The 18278-nt window shown below is 42.2% G+C and overlaps 1 protein-coding gene across 1 annotated transcript in view; it reads right to left on the reverse strand.

The window, feature by feature from the left end:
- The window catches only part of MOXD1 (monooxygenase DBH like 1), a 48244-nt gene extending 42119 nt beyond the window's left edge, over positions 1-6125 (reverse strand). Inside the window, exon 1 of the mRNA XM_056487471.1 lies at positions 5768-6125. Coding sequence (XP_056343446.1) covers positions 5768-6058 — 291 coding nt within the window. The 5' untranslated portion in view covers positions 6059-6125. The remainder of the gene's footprint in view (positions 1-5767) is intronic.
- Between the last annotated feature and the right edge of the window lie 12153 nt (positions 6126-18278).

An 18278-nucleotide genomic window follows, 5' to 3' on the forward strand; every position in this document is an offset into this window, starting at 1 on the left:
AAATGCAGACATACACATAGACACAGAGATGCACATTTTCATTTGTGTGTTTACAGAAACAGATAATGCCTGTATATGTGTGTGCATATGTTCATGTGTTTTCTTCACAAAAGGAGGGATTATATTTTTTACACATTAAACACAATTATTTACTTAGAAATATGCCTTTTCTCATTCAGACTGGGTCACTTGAGTACACTTCTGTATATTTCTTATATCCAGTTAAATGCTGCCCAGGTGGCTTACAGCTGGCAGTGGCATGCCTTTGTTTCTGTGATATCCCTGAGAAGTAAAACATATCACCTTCTCTGCACACAAATGAAAACACTAAAGTGTGTAAAGGAGACCTGTCTAATTTAGCACAAGAAGGTGTAAGAGGCACTATTGGCTAGAGGCTGAAATACCACATTGCATATTGACATGGATAATTTGACATTGTGGTAGAGTCCCAAAGCCCTATACAGGTCTTTACATCAAGAATAAATGTTAATTTAAGAGTTTATGTTCCAGTTATATCAGAAGATATAAAGCTATATTAAAGGCTGTCCTGACATAAAGAGACTAGACAAAACATGTAATAAAGTGTTTTAAGGGAAAGAAAATCAGTAAGGAGGAGATACTGCATGATACAATCTTAGAGCTGCTTATCACAAGGAGCATTCCTTACACAGGAGCCACATTTATCCAGTAAAAGTTTTCTGGGTTTAATTACTTTAATTACTTCAATTATGAGGAAGATTAAAAACACTGAGGGGATTTTCAAGCACAACAATTAGGCGTACTTGTTCCCAAAATTTCTGGATCTGCCTTAGAAAATCTCCCTTTTTCTCTTTCCTCCTTCTGTGGCACTTGTTTGTACTGGGAATTAAATCATCCCCCCATTATTTTAAGCTTTTGCAACATTCACAGTGTCTAAAACTCCATATTTTTGGGAGATGTGAGAAGATTTCATTTTCTTGGTGTTTACAAAATGCAAAGGGGAGCAAAAAATATGACAAAGATAAAAACAAAACAAAAAAAAATAACCAAAGAAAACAAACCCAAAAAGAAAAACAACCCCAACCAAACTCTTGAAAACAGTCCCCTGAAGGCCTGCAAATTACAAGCTTCAGAATTCTTCTCATCTTTTGTTCACCAACTGTTGCTTCCTTGTGTTAACTATTGTACCTCTCAAAGGGAACTACAAAGCACCCAGCCAGTGGAGATGTACATGGAGTGTCTCTTTATGCCCCACATTGAAGCCAAGAGGGAGACATTAGTCATCTGGAGATTCTGCCCCAGTGCCCAAAGGCATGAAACAAAACACCGACTGAGACATGTCAGTGTGGCACTCGCTTGCATCTCTCTCTTGGTGCCTTTCAAGTTGTTTTCTAAACACTTCTTTTGTTGCTGTTGGCATGAGTGCACTTAAAAGCGGCATATCGTTAAGTACTGAAAATGCTCACTGTTTTCTGTCCTTTAAAATCTCTTCCAAGTACTTCCCTGTGAGCAATTAAGCTAACTCTATGGGATACATTTGATAACAGATATTCTTTAGTTTGGGTGACAGTTAACAAGCAAGGCTCTAATGAATAATAAAGTACTTTTTAGTGACACACAGTCCCTATTCACCCTGAGTAGGGACTATTTTTGTGCAAGTTCAACAGAAGATTCTAACAATGCAACCCTCTTGTATAACTTGCACAAAATAGGCATTCATCAAGGAGGATTACTCTCCCCAAAACGGGGCTCTCAGCAGCTACGTGCTGTGGGTGGGGATGCACAATTCCAGACAGGGGTGGAGACCAAGGAAAAGGCATGGGTCTAGCAAGAAAATGCATGCTGTGTCAATTCATAAGCACAAAAGAGATGCATTAGGGGAAAGAAAGAAAAAAGGGGGGGAAAAAAAAAGGAAAAGCAAAAAAAACCATAAAGTAATGAAAAAAACAAGATGAAAAATCCAAGGCTGCCCCAAGATCTTGTATGAAGAGCAGCACATGCTGCAAATGACCATGGAAATATTTCAAGGTAACATTTTGCTAATAAACTCCCCTAAGTCCAACTCCTCCCTACAGAGACAAAGGCAGCTCCCAGCTTTCCAATACAGACCCCCATTGGTATCTTCTTGTTCTCAAACATGCTCAGCCACACAATCTACTGCTCTGACACCCCAGGCTCTCAGTGGTGTGTGAGAATAGTCTGTTCACTGATCTCCTTTTTCTCCTTCTGCTCTGCCTCCTTCATGGTATGTATACACACATCCATGCTATGTCCTCTGCATCCTCCCAAAATACGTTTAGGTTCCCATTTCAAGTATCAAACTTTTGAAATATTAGGACAGTAAATGCATAATTCCCTGATCATTCCATTGCTCTTCAAAGAACTGCTCTGGTACACCATGAGTACAGGTTTGTTCTTCTTTCATGACATCGTAACTCTTTTCATCTTGATATATTTAGACAAAACTAAGCCACAGATTTCCAAATAGTTTTAGCCTTTCCTTATGTCAGACACTCAGATTAAATACAGCTCAAACACAGAAAAGCAAACCAAAACAAACAGCTCGTTCCATCCAAGTTCAGGATACACTGAAAACTGGGAAAGTAAAACCCAACCCTAGATATCCAGGACTTTGAGACACCAGCTTTTTTCGAGGCAAACACTGCCTGCTGATGGTGGGAACAGCATTTACTTGCTCTGAGAGGATGAGAAATAAATGCCAGAGGAAAGGTTTTCTCTCTTTTCTTTGAAATCTATCTGGCAGTTTTCCTCTACCCCAACACATGGATCTTCCACAGCCAGGAGAAGTACGTGCTTTTACCCCAACTGGCAGCTGTAGTCTAACTATATTTACGTGTTAATTCCCAGAAGAGGACTCTCACCTCTGAGAACACTTTCTATTTTTACAGAAGGAGAGAGAATTTGGGGGAGGGGGAAAAGCAAAATTGACCCAAGGGACTAGCAATTTCAATGCCCACTTGAAAGGCTGTAAAGGTGTTTCAGAACATCTGAATGTCAGGCCACTAACAAGCATCTCAAAACTTTCAAAGAAACCAAAAAATGACCCCTCTAAGAGTTTAGACCACGATGCACATTTTCCAACTGATGGTCATGGAATAAAAACATATTTCTAAAACCAGAAAGAAAAGTAAGTACATTCATTATGGGGTGTACATATTTCATGGAGTGCAGCTAGGCATAAAACCACATACTTTCAAGAGTGCTATCTATGAAAAAAATCTTTTTCAGTAGTAAATAATCTAAATTATGGTGATATATACTTAACACAGAATGTATTTTTAAAATATTAACTGTATTTGTTTGGCCAGAAAAGGGAAAAATTGGGTATTATTGAAACAACATCCTAGAACAATTTGCTCATTTTCTAGCAATCCCTGCTGCCTGACCAGAAAAAGCCTCTGGATAAATTTTTGTTTATCATCTTTGTTTCTGGCCATTCCTTGTTGGTGCAAGGAAAAATTTTAACTGAGCAACTCTTTAAAAACCCCAGTTCAGTTTAGAAAGAAACCATGCTACATAGAACTGATGAAGGAACGGGGATGGAGCAAGCCTCAAGTGGCAAGAAAGCATGACAAAACTATTTCTTCTGTACCTTACCTACTTAAAAGTGAAACAAAATAACTCATAGCTCTTAGAATAACAATTTATGTGCTAAATTAGAATTTCAGGAAAAAAATGTCAGTAGGTTTGTATCAGCATGGATTTGCTACAGTCCTTCCCTATTTGTAATAGAATGTTGGTGGATAAAACCTCTGGAAGAATGGAGTTAATATGGGGCCATTTTTAAGGAAGTTGAAAACCTGTGAAGGGTGCTGAAAAGAGCCAGAAAAGTGCTTTGAGTGCTGGGAGAAACGTCCTGTGATGCTAAAGAGCTAAATCTACTTATTTAACAAAAAAAGAAAATTGAGGAGTGACTTGATTGCCTTGATTGCAGCATATAAATAACTTTATGAAGGCGGTATGCAGGGAGAGCAGAGTTTTTAATAAAGTAGAGAAAATATATAGCTGAAAGCTAAACCAAGACAAACTAATCCTGGCAATCAGGAGCAGCAGAGACTCATTATTGCCACAAACTATTAAGGAAAGTGATGGATCCTCCACCACTGGATGCCTTTACACTAGGTTTGGATGCCTTTTACAAAGGCTTGCTTTACCCTAGCAGGATCTACGAACTTACCAGGAAAAAAGCTTGGGTTTCTTTCAGTGGTTAATAGGTGTGTCTTCTGAATTGCAAAGCCTTTCAGAAAGCCTTTCATTCTGGGAGTGAAGAGCTCACTGCTCCATGAGCAGCCTAGAGTGGGTTGTTTTACTACTATTGATCTCTTATTTACACTTCAAGCAAAGTTATCTTCATTTTGATACACAGAGAAAGCAATATTCTGAAAATCACTGGTCTGAACTTAAGGAAGACAAATATTTGCCTGAACTTCATACAGCAAACTAACGGGGGGAAGAAAAAGTAAAAGAAATTTTAAAAAGGAAAGTGTTTATACTAAAAGCTCAGTTCTTCTGGAAAAGTTTTGATTCTATAAAACCTTGACAAATTACTATTTGAGATAATTTTTTTTTTCTTATGGTGAACTGTTAATAGAAAATCCATATTCTTAAGGAAAAACCTCTTAAAATTTAAGCAGCAGCTTCAAATATCAACTAGCTCTAACAAAATGAAGGAAAGACAGATGACTTCTCCTAGACCATACTCTAACAACCAACTCTGCTCTTAAACTGCATCTGAGTTATTATTCAAGCAGCTGGGGGTGACAATACGTCTTTCCAGACGTGATTCCCCTTTCAGTTATCCGTGGGACAAGCTGACCCAGCTCCCCCGACCCCAGAGCAACTCCTGCCAGCTGCTGGATCTCAGGTTGATGAGAAGGGACCAAGGGTGTGGGTCCCCTCCCCTCTCATGGCTCCTACTCTGCCAGCCACCAGTGCCTCTTGGAGGGGATGGCTTGCAGTCAGCAGCATCAAGACCTCTGTTCCACACTCCTGTCCCAGATGTAGCCCTGACAATATCTAGACTACTACAGAAACACCCCAAAAAGTTATGCCAATAGAGCTGGGCACCTCTGGTTGCTTTACCAGACCAAGGACATGTACCAGGAGTCCTCCCAGCAGTTATCTGCAAGTCCTTTCCAACATCTGGGTCAGAACACCTCGAGGTGAGGAGAGGAGGAACAGCAGGAACAGGAGCAGCGCCGGCTGTGCGCCGGCAGAAGGGGACGTCAGCAGGGCTGGAAGCTGGTGGGAAGCTGCCCTCATGCCAGGGGGATTAGAAAGAGCAAGTTCAGGCGGCACCAGGACGGGCAAGCTCCGCCAGCTACTGGCAAGGTGAGGGGAAAGGTGCCACACCTCCCTGGGAGAGACTGTGCCCTCCCACCCCTCTCCTCCGCGGGTCTGGGCTCAGCGGCAGGCAGGACAGCCCAAAGGAGAGAGAAAAGGAGAGAGAGGAGAGAGGCTGTTTCATCTTCTGGATAAAGAGGGAAGAAACCCGACACCTTTAACGGAATCCATGTAGAAGTTTAGAGGGAAGGTTGGTAGGGAGCGGATCGGAAAGAAGTATCTCCTCCAGCGGATAGGAACGCAGAAGAATAGGGGTAACCCGAAGGGTGGAAAGAAGAAGAGAAGAGGCACAGGGATGCAGGGCAAGGAGGCTGCAGAAGTAACGCGGGGCAGGGAAAGGGCGTCCCGAGAGAGGACAGCGGGGGAAAGGCGGGCGGACAAAGGGGACCCGGTCGGCGGTCGAGGGGAAGGAGCAGGGCCTTACCTGCAGGTAGGGCTGTCCCCCCTCCACGCCCCCCACCACGATGTCGGCGGAGGCCATGCCGCCGGCGGCCGAGAGCCCGAAGCCCACGTAGCCGCGGGTGCGCACCTCCAGGCGCAGGGCGAGGGCGCTGCCGCGGCGGCCCCAGCGCAGGCGGAACGCGCCCGCGCCGTCCAGCACCGCGCTGTGCGGGTAGCTCCGCAGGGCCGGGCCGGCACCGGCACCGGCACCGGCACCGGCACCGGCACACAGGAGCCCGCCCAGCAGCAGCGCCCAGGGCCGCAGCAGCCGCATCCTCTCGCCGCGCACCCGCTGCCGCGCCTCGGCGTGTGCGTGTGCGGGGGATGTGTGTCCGTGTCTGTGTCCGTGTCTGTGTGTCTGTGCGTGTGTGTGTGTGTGTGTGTGTGTGTGGGGAAGGGGGGCCGGTGCCCCGGTCACCCCGCCCCCGCTGCGGGCGGCACCGCGCCGGCCCCGTCGGGGCAGCGCTCGCTCGGCAGCGCTTTGTTCGCTCCCGCCGGGCGCGGCTCCCCCGAGCCCCGCCGGGCCGGGCCGGGCCCGCAGCACCTGCCGGGCCTCGCCGCGGGGGCTGCTCGCCGAGATGCTCGGAGCGGAGCTCGCGTTAGCGACCCCAACTCCTCCTCCTCACCGGGCAAGCGGGGGGAAGGCGGTGGACGGGAGAGCTCCCCGGCCCCCCGGCAACTCTAACTCCACGGGAGGAAGCCCGGAGGCAAAGGAGCGCTTCCCACTCTCCACCGCCTCCGCACTTAGTGCGAGCGCACGGTGCGGCGGACGGACGGAGCTAAGCAGGAGATTCCCCGTCGGGAGAGCTCTTTTTGCGTTGTAAATGGAAAACGAGGACCTCCCGAGTGGTTCGCACTGAGACGGCTACAAAAGCGCATCTCAGAACCGCACTGGCATCCCTTGCCACCCCAGCAGCCCTGCCCGGTGGTGCGGTGCCCGACACTCCCACAGCAGGAGCTGAGCTCCCCTTCCCTTCCCTTCCCTTCCCTTCCCTTCCCTTCCCTTCCCTTCCCTTCCCTTCCCTTCCCTTCCCTTCCCTTCCCTTCCCTTCCCTTCCCTTCCCTTCCCTTCCCTTCCCTTCCCTTCCCTTCCCTTCCCTTCCCTTCCCTTCCCTTCCCTTCCCTTCCCTTCCCTTCCCTTCCCTTCCCTTCCCTTCCCTTCCCTTCCCTTCCCTTCCCTTCCCTTCCCTTCCCATGGCGGGGGCAAGAACAACAAGCAGAAGGATTCTCTTTCTGGAGGAATGCTCCCCAGCCCTCTGCAAACCTGGATGGAAACAAAAAATAGCATGGCACCCCAAACCGGGAAGTTAGGGCCCACAAAAAGGCATATTGACCCTTGAAAGCTTTGAGCTGTATGAAATCAGTTTTAAAAAGAAGTTATGCTGTTTGAAATTTTTTTTCTTCACATTTAAATGGAAGAGAAATAGCCTGGTACTCAACCAAAATAGCATATTAATTCAGTAAAAACCAATCAAACTAGTACATGAAGGAAATTAGTAATGCTTTCTTTTTTTGGCTTTTGCATGACAATATTTCACAAGTGTCACTGGGGTTTCCAGATCACAACCACCCACTGTGATGTGAGGGACATATCAAAATACAAAACAACTTCTAGAAAAGAAAATGCATATTAAAGGAAAGCACCAAAAATTAGTTTTACCTAAGGCATCACAAGCAATGAGAGAAAAAAAAAATTAGATACTGGTGAAATGAAAGCAGTTTTTAGAGGGAATAGATTAGTGTGACCTTTCTTCCTATTATAGCAGTAATTTCAAAGGTACAGACTCAGATTACTGAAAAACAGAAAATTGTGAGATGCTGAGTGTTTAGACTCTCTTCTACAAAATTGTTAACACCTGCAAGTGGATATGGATTAATTTAAGGAGAAATTACAAGTGTGTGATAGGCCCTGTCAAGGCCAAAGGTGTGACCTAACTGGGGCACTCAGCCTTTGTAAAGCTGTGTGCTAAAGGAGGGATCCTTAGAACAGTTCCAAAAGTGCACATTTAGCTTTTCTGAGGGAAAGGATGATGAAGGAATGAAGAATGTTTCTTAAATTTAGGTTTTTCCCTAATTTTCAAGGAAGACTGTGCATTATGTTCTTAGATGACAGAAAGCCCTAGATAGTTTCAATCACATGGAGATGACAAACTCAGTCTTCAAAAGTATGAATTACACATCTAGTACAAAATTGCTGTCTTTAAAGCATGATGGTAGACACTGAAGTCCAACTAGTACTTCCCAGAGCATGCATTGTATAAGCATTTGTGCAAAAGAGTGCAAAACACTCCCTTTGAGGTAGTCCAGCATGTCTCAGCTTGCCAAGGGTGGTGCTGATGATATTTTAGGAGCCTGTACACAACATGGGATGCTGTAGTGCAGGGAGGGATGGTGGTCTGTCCTGCACAGCACAGCAGACAGAAGTAGGGTTTCCCAAGTAGCCTGGATGCAGATGCCACAAGGGAAGCAAAGCTGGAGACAGGTGTGCACTGCAGAGGCTGTCAGGAACAGCTGCACACCCACCCAATATCACAACCTGACCCCTGCATGTCCAGCTCCCTGCTCTCTCACTGCAAACAGGCACAGAAAGAAAACCCCAATGGGGTCTTCCCAGTCATTCAGCCAAAAGCCAAAGCAGCAGGACCATCTAGTGACTTGGACACACTGCAGGATCTCAGGCAAGACAAGCCAGAGTTTTGTTGCAGAAGTGGTTACACTCATGGGAAACAGCTGTGCTATTTCTGGTGAGCTGCAGTGGCTGTGGAGGGGGGACAGTTCCCCCCAGCCCAGCATGGGAGACCTGTGCCAGCAGAGCCCATGGCCAGGGCATCCTTATTCCTTGGCTCTGGAGCTAGCACCAGATTGCCCCTGAGCTTTACTTTGCCTATGAGGAGAAAATTGGCATTTTGAAGGCTTTGAATTGGAATGGAAACAATACTTGAATTCTTGAAATCTCCTATGGGACCAAATGATTTTGTCTTGTTGAGCTCAGTCTGCTGCTTCTCTGCAGCTCTGAAGTCTGTAATCCCAAATCCTTGTGACTTCCTACCAAAACCTGGGGGTGATGTTATCCTGTCTTCCAGCAATATACCACGCACAGCAGCACTGCTCACTCCATCGTGATGGCAATGCTAGAAGTGCAGGAATAGCAGTCCTATTGCTTTCCAATTTCCAGCAAATATTTTTCCGTTAACATAAATCATCCAAACAGTTTTACAGAGCTGCACGCTTGATCTACAAATACTGTGACAAAACCAACCTTTTCCAACTAGCTGCTATTTATAATCCCAAGAACAATACTCATGCAATAAAACTTTCCTAGTAGAAGAGGCATTTTGTGGGCAGAGCTGTACAATTCCCAATACTCACATTAAGAGACTTTGACAACTTCACCAGAACTTTTTTTTGCATCATTAGGAGACTAAATATATGAAGAAAACACAGTCGAAATCAGTCTAAATACTGAACAGTGATCTTATACTAATAATTAATGCAAAGTCTTATATAAACTTTTTGTAAAGTAGATAGCCAGTAGCTACACCATCTTTCTAATAGAGGGCAACAAGAATTCTGCTCTCACCTGTGAAATGTAAATTAATCACCTTTCATTCACCCTTTTAATGTAATGATTTTTATCATTGAAATGACCTCCACAAATCCAGACTTTGACATCAATGCAATGCAAAATGGTTAGAGAAGAATCCTGCAGATCCAGCTGGAATCTTTAAAGTGGGGTAATGCCTATGCAGAATAAAACCAGCTTCACTGACAATCCAGTTTGTGCTCGATGTGGATAGGGAACTGAGAGCAGGAAAGGTTTTGGGTTGAACTGGGTGATGTCTTTGGAATGCTGAGCCAGCAGGATGGGTTCCTAGGGAACACTGCTGTCAGCACAGGTAGAAGGAGGGAGAAAACTTTTCTGTCTTGACCTAAGTCCATTGCTTCAAGAAGAGCAAGGTGGACACATTCCACCCATGCCTCTGTAAGCATCAGACATTTTCTTGGGCACACATGTTAACCTGCCTGCTTTTAAACATGTTTTAAAGTCTTAAAGGAAAAAGTCATCAAATTTTGTTTTTTGTCTTAACCATATTAACCAAGGTAAGAGGACAAAACACTGCTTATTTTATTAATGTTGATTAAAGATGCACTGGGGAGAATAGCAATATAGCCATATAAATGTAGCACTTGTGTATTGGTTTCTAAAGCTTTATTCCACTCTTTCTTCCCCCACTCCATTTCCCAAATACTTGAATATTATTTTTACATTTCAAAGGAGAAAATGCCTACAATTTAAGTGATCACTGTAAACAGAGTAACTGTGTGAAGGTTTTTAGAAATTTTTAATTCTCATTCCATGCATTTTACATCCTTGTACTGAATTTTTCTTTTCTTTTTCAGGAAGAAGTAGAGAAGAAGACATGGTTGGTTTTGCTTTCAGATAGGCACACTAAGGAGATATAAATTCTTCTTATGAAGTAATACACATTAATCACCAGAGCTGGAAGCAAAGTTTGGGACTAGTGAGTACAGAGGTAAACCATTTCTACCTTTCTTTCTTGACTCAGCCTGACTTTGGCTCAAGTTAGGATAGTTTTGGAGCTCTGCTGTGCTACATACAATCTACACTTCAAAAGTTCTGTTAATCTCACACTAATATAAATAAAGACTAGTATGCTTTCAGCTATTCTTATGATGAGTTTGGACTCATGTCTGTTGATGTTTTAAATTACTTGCCTGAGGAGACACAAAATAAAATCATTGTTAGAAAAAGAATATTTATCCAGCCCTGTGCTCAGGGCAAAACCAGAATGATTTAGCTTTCTTTTCCTCATCAGCAGGCTGGTTTCTGTAGACATTGCCAAATTTCCAAATACCTTGACTCAAGTTCATAAAAACTTCTTACTTTTCTTGGGAGAGAAAACTGGAGGGCAAGAGTTTTATTAGACCAGTTGGAAAAGCCAGAAGGCTTTACAGCAGAGAGTTTCTTGTTTCCCTTGGTTGTGGTTGTTGTCTTTTCTCCTCTTTTACGAGCACCTCTGCAAAGGGAGGCACTTAGCTGCAGTGTAATCCTGGGCACTGGCTCATAGGAAGTCCCACAAGGGCATACCTCAGCAATGGCATTTCTACACAGTCATGTCTCCTCAGGTGTGGGGAAGAATTAATTCCATTTTATTTGAATTTAACCTGTTTCAGTTGTTTTTTATTTTTTGGTAAAATCTGAGTGTATCTGCTCTGGTGCTGGTGTTCTGTGAAGAGGAATAGCTTTTAACATAGGTACTTTTAAGGATAAGTAGCATTTTAAAATGGTTGCTTATGCTTCATATATATCTTTGCTAAGTGATTACAATTCTAGCTGTCTGTCCATCTATCTGTCACACAGGACATAGACAGTTTAAACGTTTTTTGGCATTAGATATTAGATATATCAATATCAGCTCAATAGGCACCCAGTATTTTAAACCTCGATGATCAATCTCTACTTTTTTTCCTAATTGGACAGATGGATTCAGAGAGCATAACTGACCTCTGGGTTTAGTCTTCCCCTCTTATTTATAATGCTAAAATTAGCAGAACAAACACAAAACAGAAGGAGAGCAGAAGGAGGAACTTGGTGCCTTTGGGGGCATGTGCTGCTCTGCAGAAAGGGAGAGCATCCCCATGCTCTAACCTCTGTTAGGGCCAGCCAAGCCTATAAAAGCACACAAAAAACAGAAAAGCAGCAGTAAAAGGGTGCCAAATCTCTCTCTCCCCTGGACAACCACAGTAACATTTGTATTTCCCACAAATTAAGATTAGCTTGCAGTTACTCCATCTAACAAAAATCTCTCTAGAATTTTTTGGCACAGCAAAATATTGAACCCAAACCTATTTTAATTGAAGTCACTGGTAAATTCCTAATGCAAACAGAAGTAACCTTTCTTTTGAGAAGGAAGACATTTCTCAGTGGGAAAAAATACCCATCTCTAAAACTTTTAAGCATTTTGATGAGTTTTTTTACCTTGAACTGATTCAATACATTTTGCTCCTGCATATATAACACTCCCATCCCTGCCCCCAGGCACTTACAGAAGATGACTTGTATTGAAGCAAAGAAAACTGTTGAAATATGGAGTTTATAAATAAAGTGTGTGCATATAAAGTGTACACAGGTTGAGGGATGAGATTCTTGCCTGCTGATTCAACAGTAAATTTAATGTAAGATATCCAAGAGATGATGTTCAACGTGGCCATCATGAAAGTGTCTGGACCTTTCTCCTGAATTTGTTGAGTTGCTTGTCATGGTCATGGATGTTTTTGTCAAGTTTACAGCCTAGAATGACAAGCACTCTTATGATGAAAGTAAAAGGAATATGACAAAAAGCAATGAAATTAAATTAACAAAAATTAACAAATGACATCACCTATTGACATTGTCATCAATGGATCAATAACATCCAGGGATAAAACAGCCTTGAAGAAGAAATAAAAAAAATGCAGGACTACAAGATCAAGTGTAACAAAATATGAAGCCACAGGTATATAACAGAAAAAGTAATAACCTGAAAGCTGTGATTCTGAAAGAGGTTGACCCTTGGTATTAACCCTTAGTAAAAAATCTACTGAGCAGGAACTTCCAGTGTGAAACAACAAGACAAAGCAGAACTGGCTCTGCCACCAGGGAAGAAGACAAGCATTGCTGCACTGTGTCCCTCTGCCAGGATCCACACACTGAAAAGGCAGTTTGATGCTCAGTTTGGGTATTTAAATTACTCTCAAAGAATTATTTACGCATTTGTGTTCTTATTCTTTTATAAAACAGCTATGTTGAGGATACAGTGTTACCAATACATATTATTGCACAAACCATTGACATATTTTCAAAGTCACTATGCAAGTCGTGCAGAAAAACAGCAGGCATGATAGACAGATTTCTAGAGTTTTTGAGAAAGTTGGACTCCAGACTACAGCAGATTTTTTCTTCTAAACCTCAGGAGAAAAGCAGTTGTCTGATTTTCCTGTATGAGCACTACAATACAGACTTGCAGCTGTCTAACATTCCTAGGCACAAAATTTTTCAAATTAGGGTTCACTTCACCAAAGTTGGGGTATTCCAAACATAACTAAACAAATCATTGCTTGGAGCACACAATTCCAATCCAAAGCATGAATACATGTTTTTTCAATTTTTGGTGATGACAGGTTGGTTAATATACCCATGAGACTGTAGCCTGAAACTCAGACTTATATAAGCAACCATTGGACATGTGACTGATCCAGCTGAACTCTGTAAGCATGGATATTTGTGGGGACTCCTGGAAGGAGCTGTAGTTAACACTTTCTGCAGGTGATACCAGTTTGGTTCCTTGCTTGCTTTATAACCCATCATATGTCTCCATGGTAAGGTGCATGGGTGAGAGGGGAGAACAAACATCATGCAGAAGCATCTGCCTGTTCGCTGGCTTTTGTTTTAATCAAAGCTTTAATTTCTTTTGTACTAGCCACAAGTCATGATATCAACAAAATACACAGATAATCCCATTTTGACAAAACATTGATGGGCTGTGGAAAAAAGAAACTCCCTCTTCAGGCAACCAAATTTGCTTTGAACTAGCTGCAGCTTTTTAATATGAAAATTTGGCAAAAACCCCCCAAAATATCTTAAATGTTATTTTTGTTTATGTAAACACTTACTTTGAATATGAGGATCAAGACTGATGACTTGATCCCTAAATTTACTCCAGCTCAGATTGTGTGATTATCTTGTGATTGGGCTGGAGGAAAGCAGAGGAGAGGTTGCACAAAAAGAAAGGGAGCCCCCCTGTTCCACTCATACTCCTCTACAGAAACACCAGAGCAGGGGTTATCTTTTCCCACTGCCAAAGAGAAAAGATTTCTGGGAGGAAAAAAAACCTTAAAGATAGGAAAACAGCTCTCCCCTATTCCTGTAGGATTGTAGGGTCAGATCTAGTCTACGAGCTGTAAATTAACAGGGGCACTCCTTTGGCAAAGCCAGTGGCTCTGGTGTGTTCAGAGCAGACTTCGGCAGCAATTTCACATTCAAACCATTAACAGTGAAAATATGAGAAGTGGCTTTTGTGCAACCCAGATATGTGAAAACATGTGCACCAACATCCTTCTCAAATGTCCCTCCCTGGGGATGTCAGAAGCATCCCCATACTGCTATTTTGCAAAGGATTGGGGGGTTTTGCCTTAAATGCTCTGTGCTGGTGCCAAGATTTCAAGCAGCTTGGGAATTGCTGTGTGACAATGGAGTCTGTGAAGCACCTTGTAAACAAAAAATTCTTCCCCAGCCCATTATTTATTTATGATACAGCATTTTGAAGACAAGTGATGTTTTCATACACTACTCTATCAGGAAAATAAGCTTTTTTTCCCTTCTGTTTTTTTCCCTTTTCCTTCAATCAGCAGGAGAAAAATACCACCATAGTGAGATCAACATATTCTTCTGGCAGCATAACACTCTGGAGGTCACATATCTGGACCTACAATGGTTCTGCTTTAGAAACAGAGTTCCTCAAAGAAAAAAAGTGAATTCACCATCTTTCCCAGACCCTCTGGAAGCTGGAGAAGGCTGTCAGGCTGTCACAGTACACATCCATCTGTGGTCACAACCTCAGAAGACTCATTTGATACTGATGCTGTTGTTGACCTCTTCTTTCCAACCTAGATGGACAGTGTGTCATTTTCAGTAAGTAATGGCATTTCACAGACTTTAAATCATAATGACTTTTTTTTGTTGTTTAGCTTCAGTCATCTCTCTCTATTCTTACAAGCCTGACATTGCAATAGCCAAACCCAGTTTTCAATTAAATAGAAGGACTACATGTGATGAATTTTAGTTTGTTGATGCTGTACTGCAATTTCACAGTGCTAAGTATAGACTAGAGTCTGACTCCTCAGCATTTTCAGGAGCATCTGTGTTATTTTAGCACCATACTCTTGTTATCTGTGGTAGGATGTGAGGTTGCGGTCCAAACCCAGACTTCCTTGCAAATTACTAGTTTATTGCTCACAGCCTCTTGTCAGAGCTTTCTCTGTGAAGAACATTGCTGCCAGCTCAAGGGATATCTACAGTCACCTGTTTATTCTTCCAGATAACCTGCATCTGGACTAATAACTTAAAACAAAAGTTTTTGAGGGTTTTCCAGATAACATCTGCAGATCTTGGGCAGATCTTGCACTGCTACCAAACCTTGCTGTTACATCTGGTGAGAAACAAAGCTGTCAATAAAGTGATTGGTGTGGAGCTTGTCCAGGTTGTTCTGAGCCTCTGATGGAGAAGACAGCCTAAGCAGGGATGCCACAGCATCTCAGGCTTCAGACTCCACTGGTAGGCTGTTGCCTGAGTTTCAAGAAGACACTGTTGGTTTGTTGGATTTTTTAAATAAATGATTTCCCCATCGCTACCTCAGAAGCAGAGGTGCAGTGGTCACATACTTGTTCTCATCCAAGATGACTCCCACATAGCAGCCCAGACTAGCCCCAGTCCTGTGCCATCCTGTTAAATCTTCTTCACCCCCTTGCCCTCAGCATCTTTCACAGAACAAACACTCAAGTTACCTTGGCACCCATTAAAAGCAAATCAGTACTATTAGCACCATAATGAGTAATAGTCATTAGGCACTACTCAGCACAGTGGGAAGTATTCTGTAATGAGTATCCATGGAAAATTTTGCAACCCTGCATAAGTAGAAAAAACAAAACAAGCAACTCCTAAAAAGAGCTCGTGTTAGAACTGGGTTAAATGATTTTTTAAACAATTCTCCTTTCTTATTTTGATTTATAAAGCCATATGTCTTTTTTTCTTTATCAGTCAGATAAAGAAAATTTTTTCAGACAAGTGGTTTCCTGGTAAAGCATTTGAAAATGTACTTTTTATCTTCCTTAAATGGTTTTGGTCGGGTTTTGGTCGGATTTTTTCAGGACTTCATCAAAAGATCCTCTGTGGACCTACATGGCAAAACCTAATGAGGAAAGACTGCACTTTGCTGAGGAACCTCCTCCCTTTTCCCTCTAGAAACAATTTCTGAAGGCCAGCTCAAATTTATGTCTCAAAAAAAAAAAAAGTTTAGCTGCCAGATGAAAATATTCAATATTAGCATCAAAGAGCTGCAAGTCAGATTAACATAAGATTTTACCACCTCTTCCATAGTATTTTGTACACACCTTTCAAATTATATCAGTCTTGAAGAGTCATGTCCTCACATTCCTTTGGGATTGGAATTGCTGCATACAAGCAGAGAACACAGCTTGGGGCAGTGATCTTGTTAGAAACATCCCAACAGAATGGAACAGGAATATTGGAGATATGATTTTGGTGCAAAGGAATCATGTTGAAAAGCACAAATGAAAAACCTGCATAAGGAACACCTCATATTTCAATAGTACTTTCCTGGCAGAATGGCAGGGATGAGACATAAAAGTAATAAAGAACAAAATGTAATTAAAATACAACACCCTTTCGTTTTGCAACCTCAAGGATGTAATCAAGGCAAAAATATTTATGCCTTCTTGAAATTTTGAATGCAATTTAATAAAATATTTGACTTGTTATGTGTTTAAGTTTTTGAGACTGACATACATTTGTCTCCTAACAACTCATGCACAGCCAAACTGAATTATGGCTGTATATCTCAATTTCTTCATATTACTATGATGCCATTACTTTGGTCTTCTTAATCCTTTTGCAAACCTTCCTAATGCATCCCTGCTTCTGCTTCAGCCCTCCTTACATATTTACCCCAAATGCAACCCTCCCTGAAAACAAAATAACTGGCAAGTGAATAAAAATTCAGGGAATTGACCACTTCCCTAGAATCATAGCCAAAATGACTCCACCAAACTACTGAATTCTCAGGAATCAAATGAAACACAACATGCAGAACAGCTCCTGTTTTTCCCCTCCCAAAGCTGTAAAACAACCACGGCTAAGATGGTTTTTCTGGTTGTAGAGAAGGCCAGCCTCAGAAAGCTATTCATAGAAGAGTAATTTCCAAAATTTGAGACATCTGTACAGGGTGACAGCCACCATTTATTGCCCAGAACAATGTTGCACAGTGTTAATCAGTACAACCCTCCACAGTCATCTCCAGTTTCTCAGACCTACAGTTGTTAACATTTGTTTCTGCCCTTCTCTGTAGCACAAGCTATAGAAAGATCCTTTTCTGTCTCTCCTACCTCATCCTCTCCTCTCAAATATTTTTCTTACTTTCATTTAGTCTTGTGGTCTTTTTGTAATATTTCTGGGTTTTAAGAACTCTTCTAGTCTATGTGCATGGTTTACAAAATATCCCTTTAGCAACTTTTTTTTTCTGTAGGGCTGTGTTTGCAACTGGATGAATCATAAACCTCATAATTTTTACTTTTTTTTTCTGAGAAATAATTTCTACCTAAAATGCAGAGGAGTTGCAGTTTAGCTAGAGTGTTTACGGATATCTTATGTCTGAGGGAAAGGAAACATGAGGTCAAACTTCTATAGTCCTGGCAATGTTCAGCAGTAAATTTGGGACTGGGGGCAGGGAGAGGAGATGTCAAGAGGATTGATTTGCAAGAAAATGCTTGGCTCACTGGGCACTTGCCTTTTTTCAGGTGCAGTTCCATCATAAAACTAGAACTGCAGGGATTAAACAACAAAAAATCTCACTCCAGTGTCTGCCAGAATAAACAATCTGAATTTTTCTCTTTACTGGGAAGAGTATGCTAAGATCAAGGCTATACTATAACTGGTTGAGAAGTTAATGGAAGTTTCTGAATTGATGATGCCAAATTGCTTCATCACTGAATGCCTTCGACAGTGAGTGAATAAAATCTTTGTTCCCAGCCTAAACTACTGATTTGTACAGCAATCATGTAGCCAACCTAACTCACCTTACCTGCAGAAAGAAAGTCATCACAGTGGGGTGTATAGGCTGCCAGGCAAAAGCTGGAGCAGTGGAAAAGTTGCCAGCACAAAAGATCAGGAAAAATCATGAAGTGTTGCTTTTAAAAAGAAATAACTTCCCATTTGGGTGAATTGACACAATCTTAAGATCTGATTATTTCGCTTATTAAAGAGATGCCTCTGCCTGGTGAGATCATGTGGCAAAGTCAATAGTAAAGATATTATTTAACAGTAAATGTTACTTTTTAATATGCATTTCTATTCCCCAAACTTCTTCAGCCTAGTCCGCCCTGACAACACCGTGGCTAATCTCCAATATAATTGTTACTCTCTATCTAGCTGAAGAAAAGCTGTTGGAGAACAGCATATTAGACAATGAGGCATCTCCCTGTTTCAGTAACACTGTGGCAGAGCTCTTGAAGACAACATATGAAGGACCCAATTGTGGGGTTTCACTTTCCTCTGCATTGAGAACATCTGTGCCTATGAGAGGGGAGATTGAGCAGGGAAGAGGGGGTGAGTGGGAAGGGAGCAAAAGAAGTGCAAATGGCAGGGAGTATATTTATTTATCCTCTCCCCAGGTTGCTGGCTGATGTTCTCCTTTAGAGGA

Source organism: Oenanthe melanoleuca, chromosome 3 (assembly GCF_029582105.1).
Source record: "Oenanthe melanoleuca isolate GR-GAL-2019-014 chromosome 3, OMel1.0, whole genome shotgun sequence".
In the NCBI taxonomy this organism is placed as follows: Eukaryota; Metazoa; Chordata; class Aves; order Passeriformes; family Muscicapidae; genus Oenanthe; species Oenanthe melanoleuca.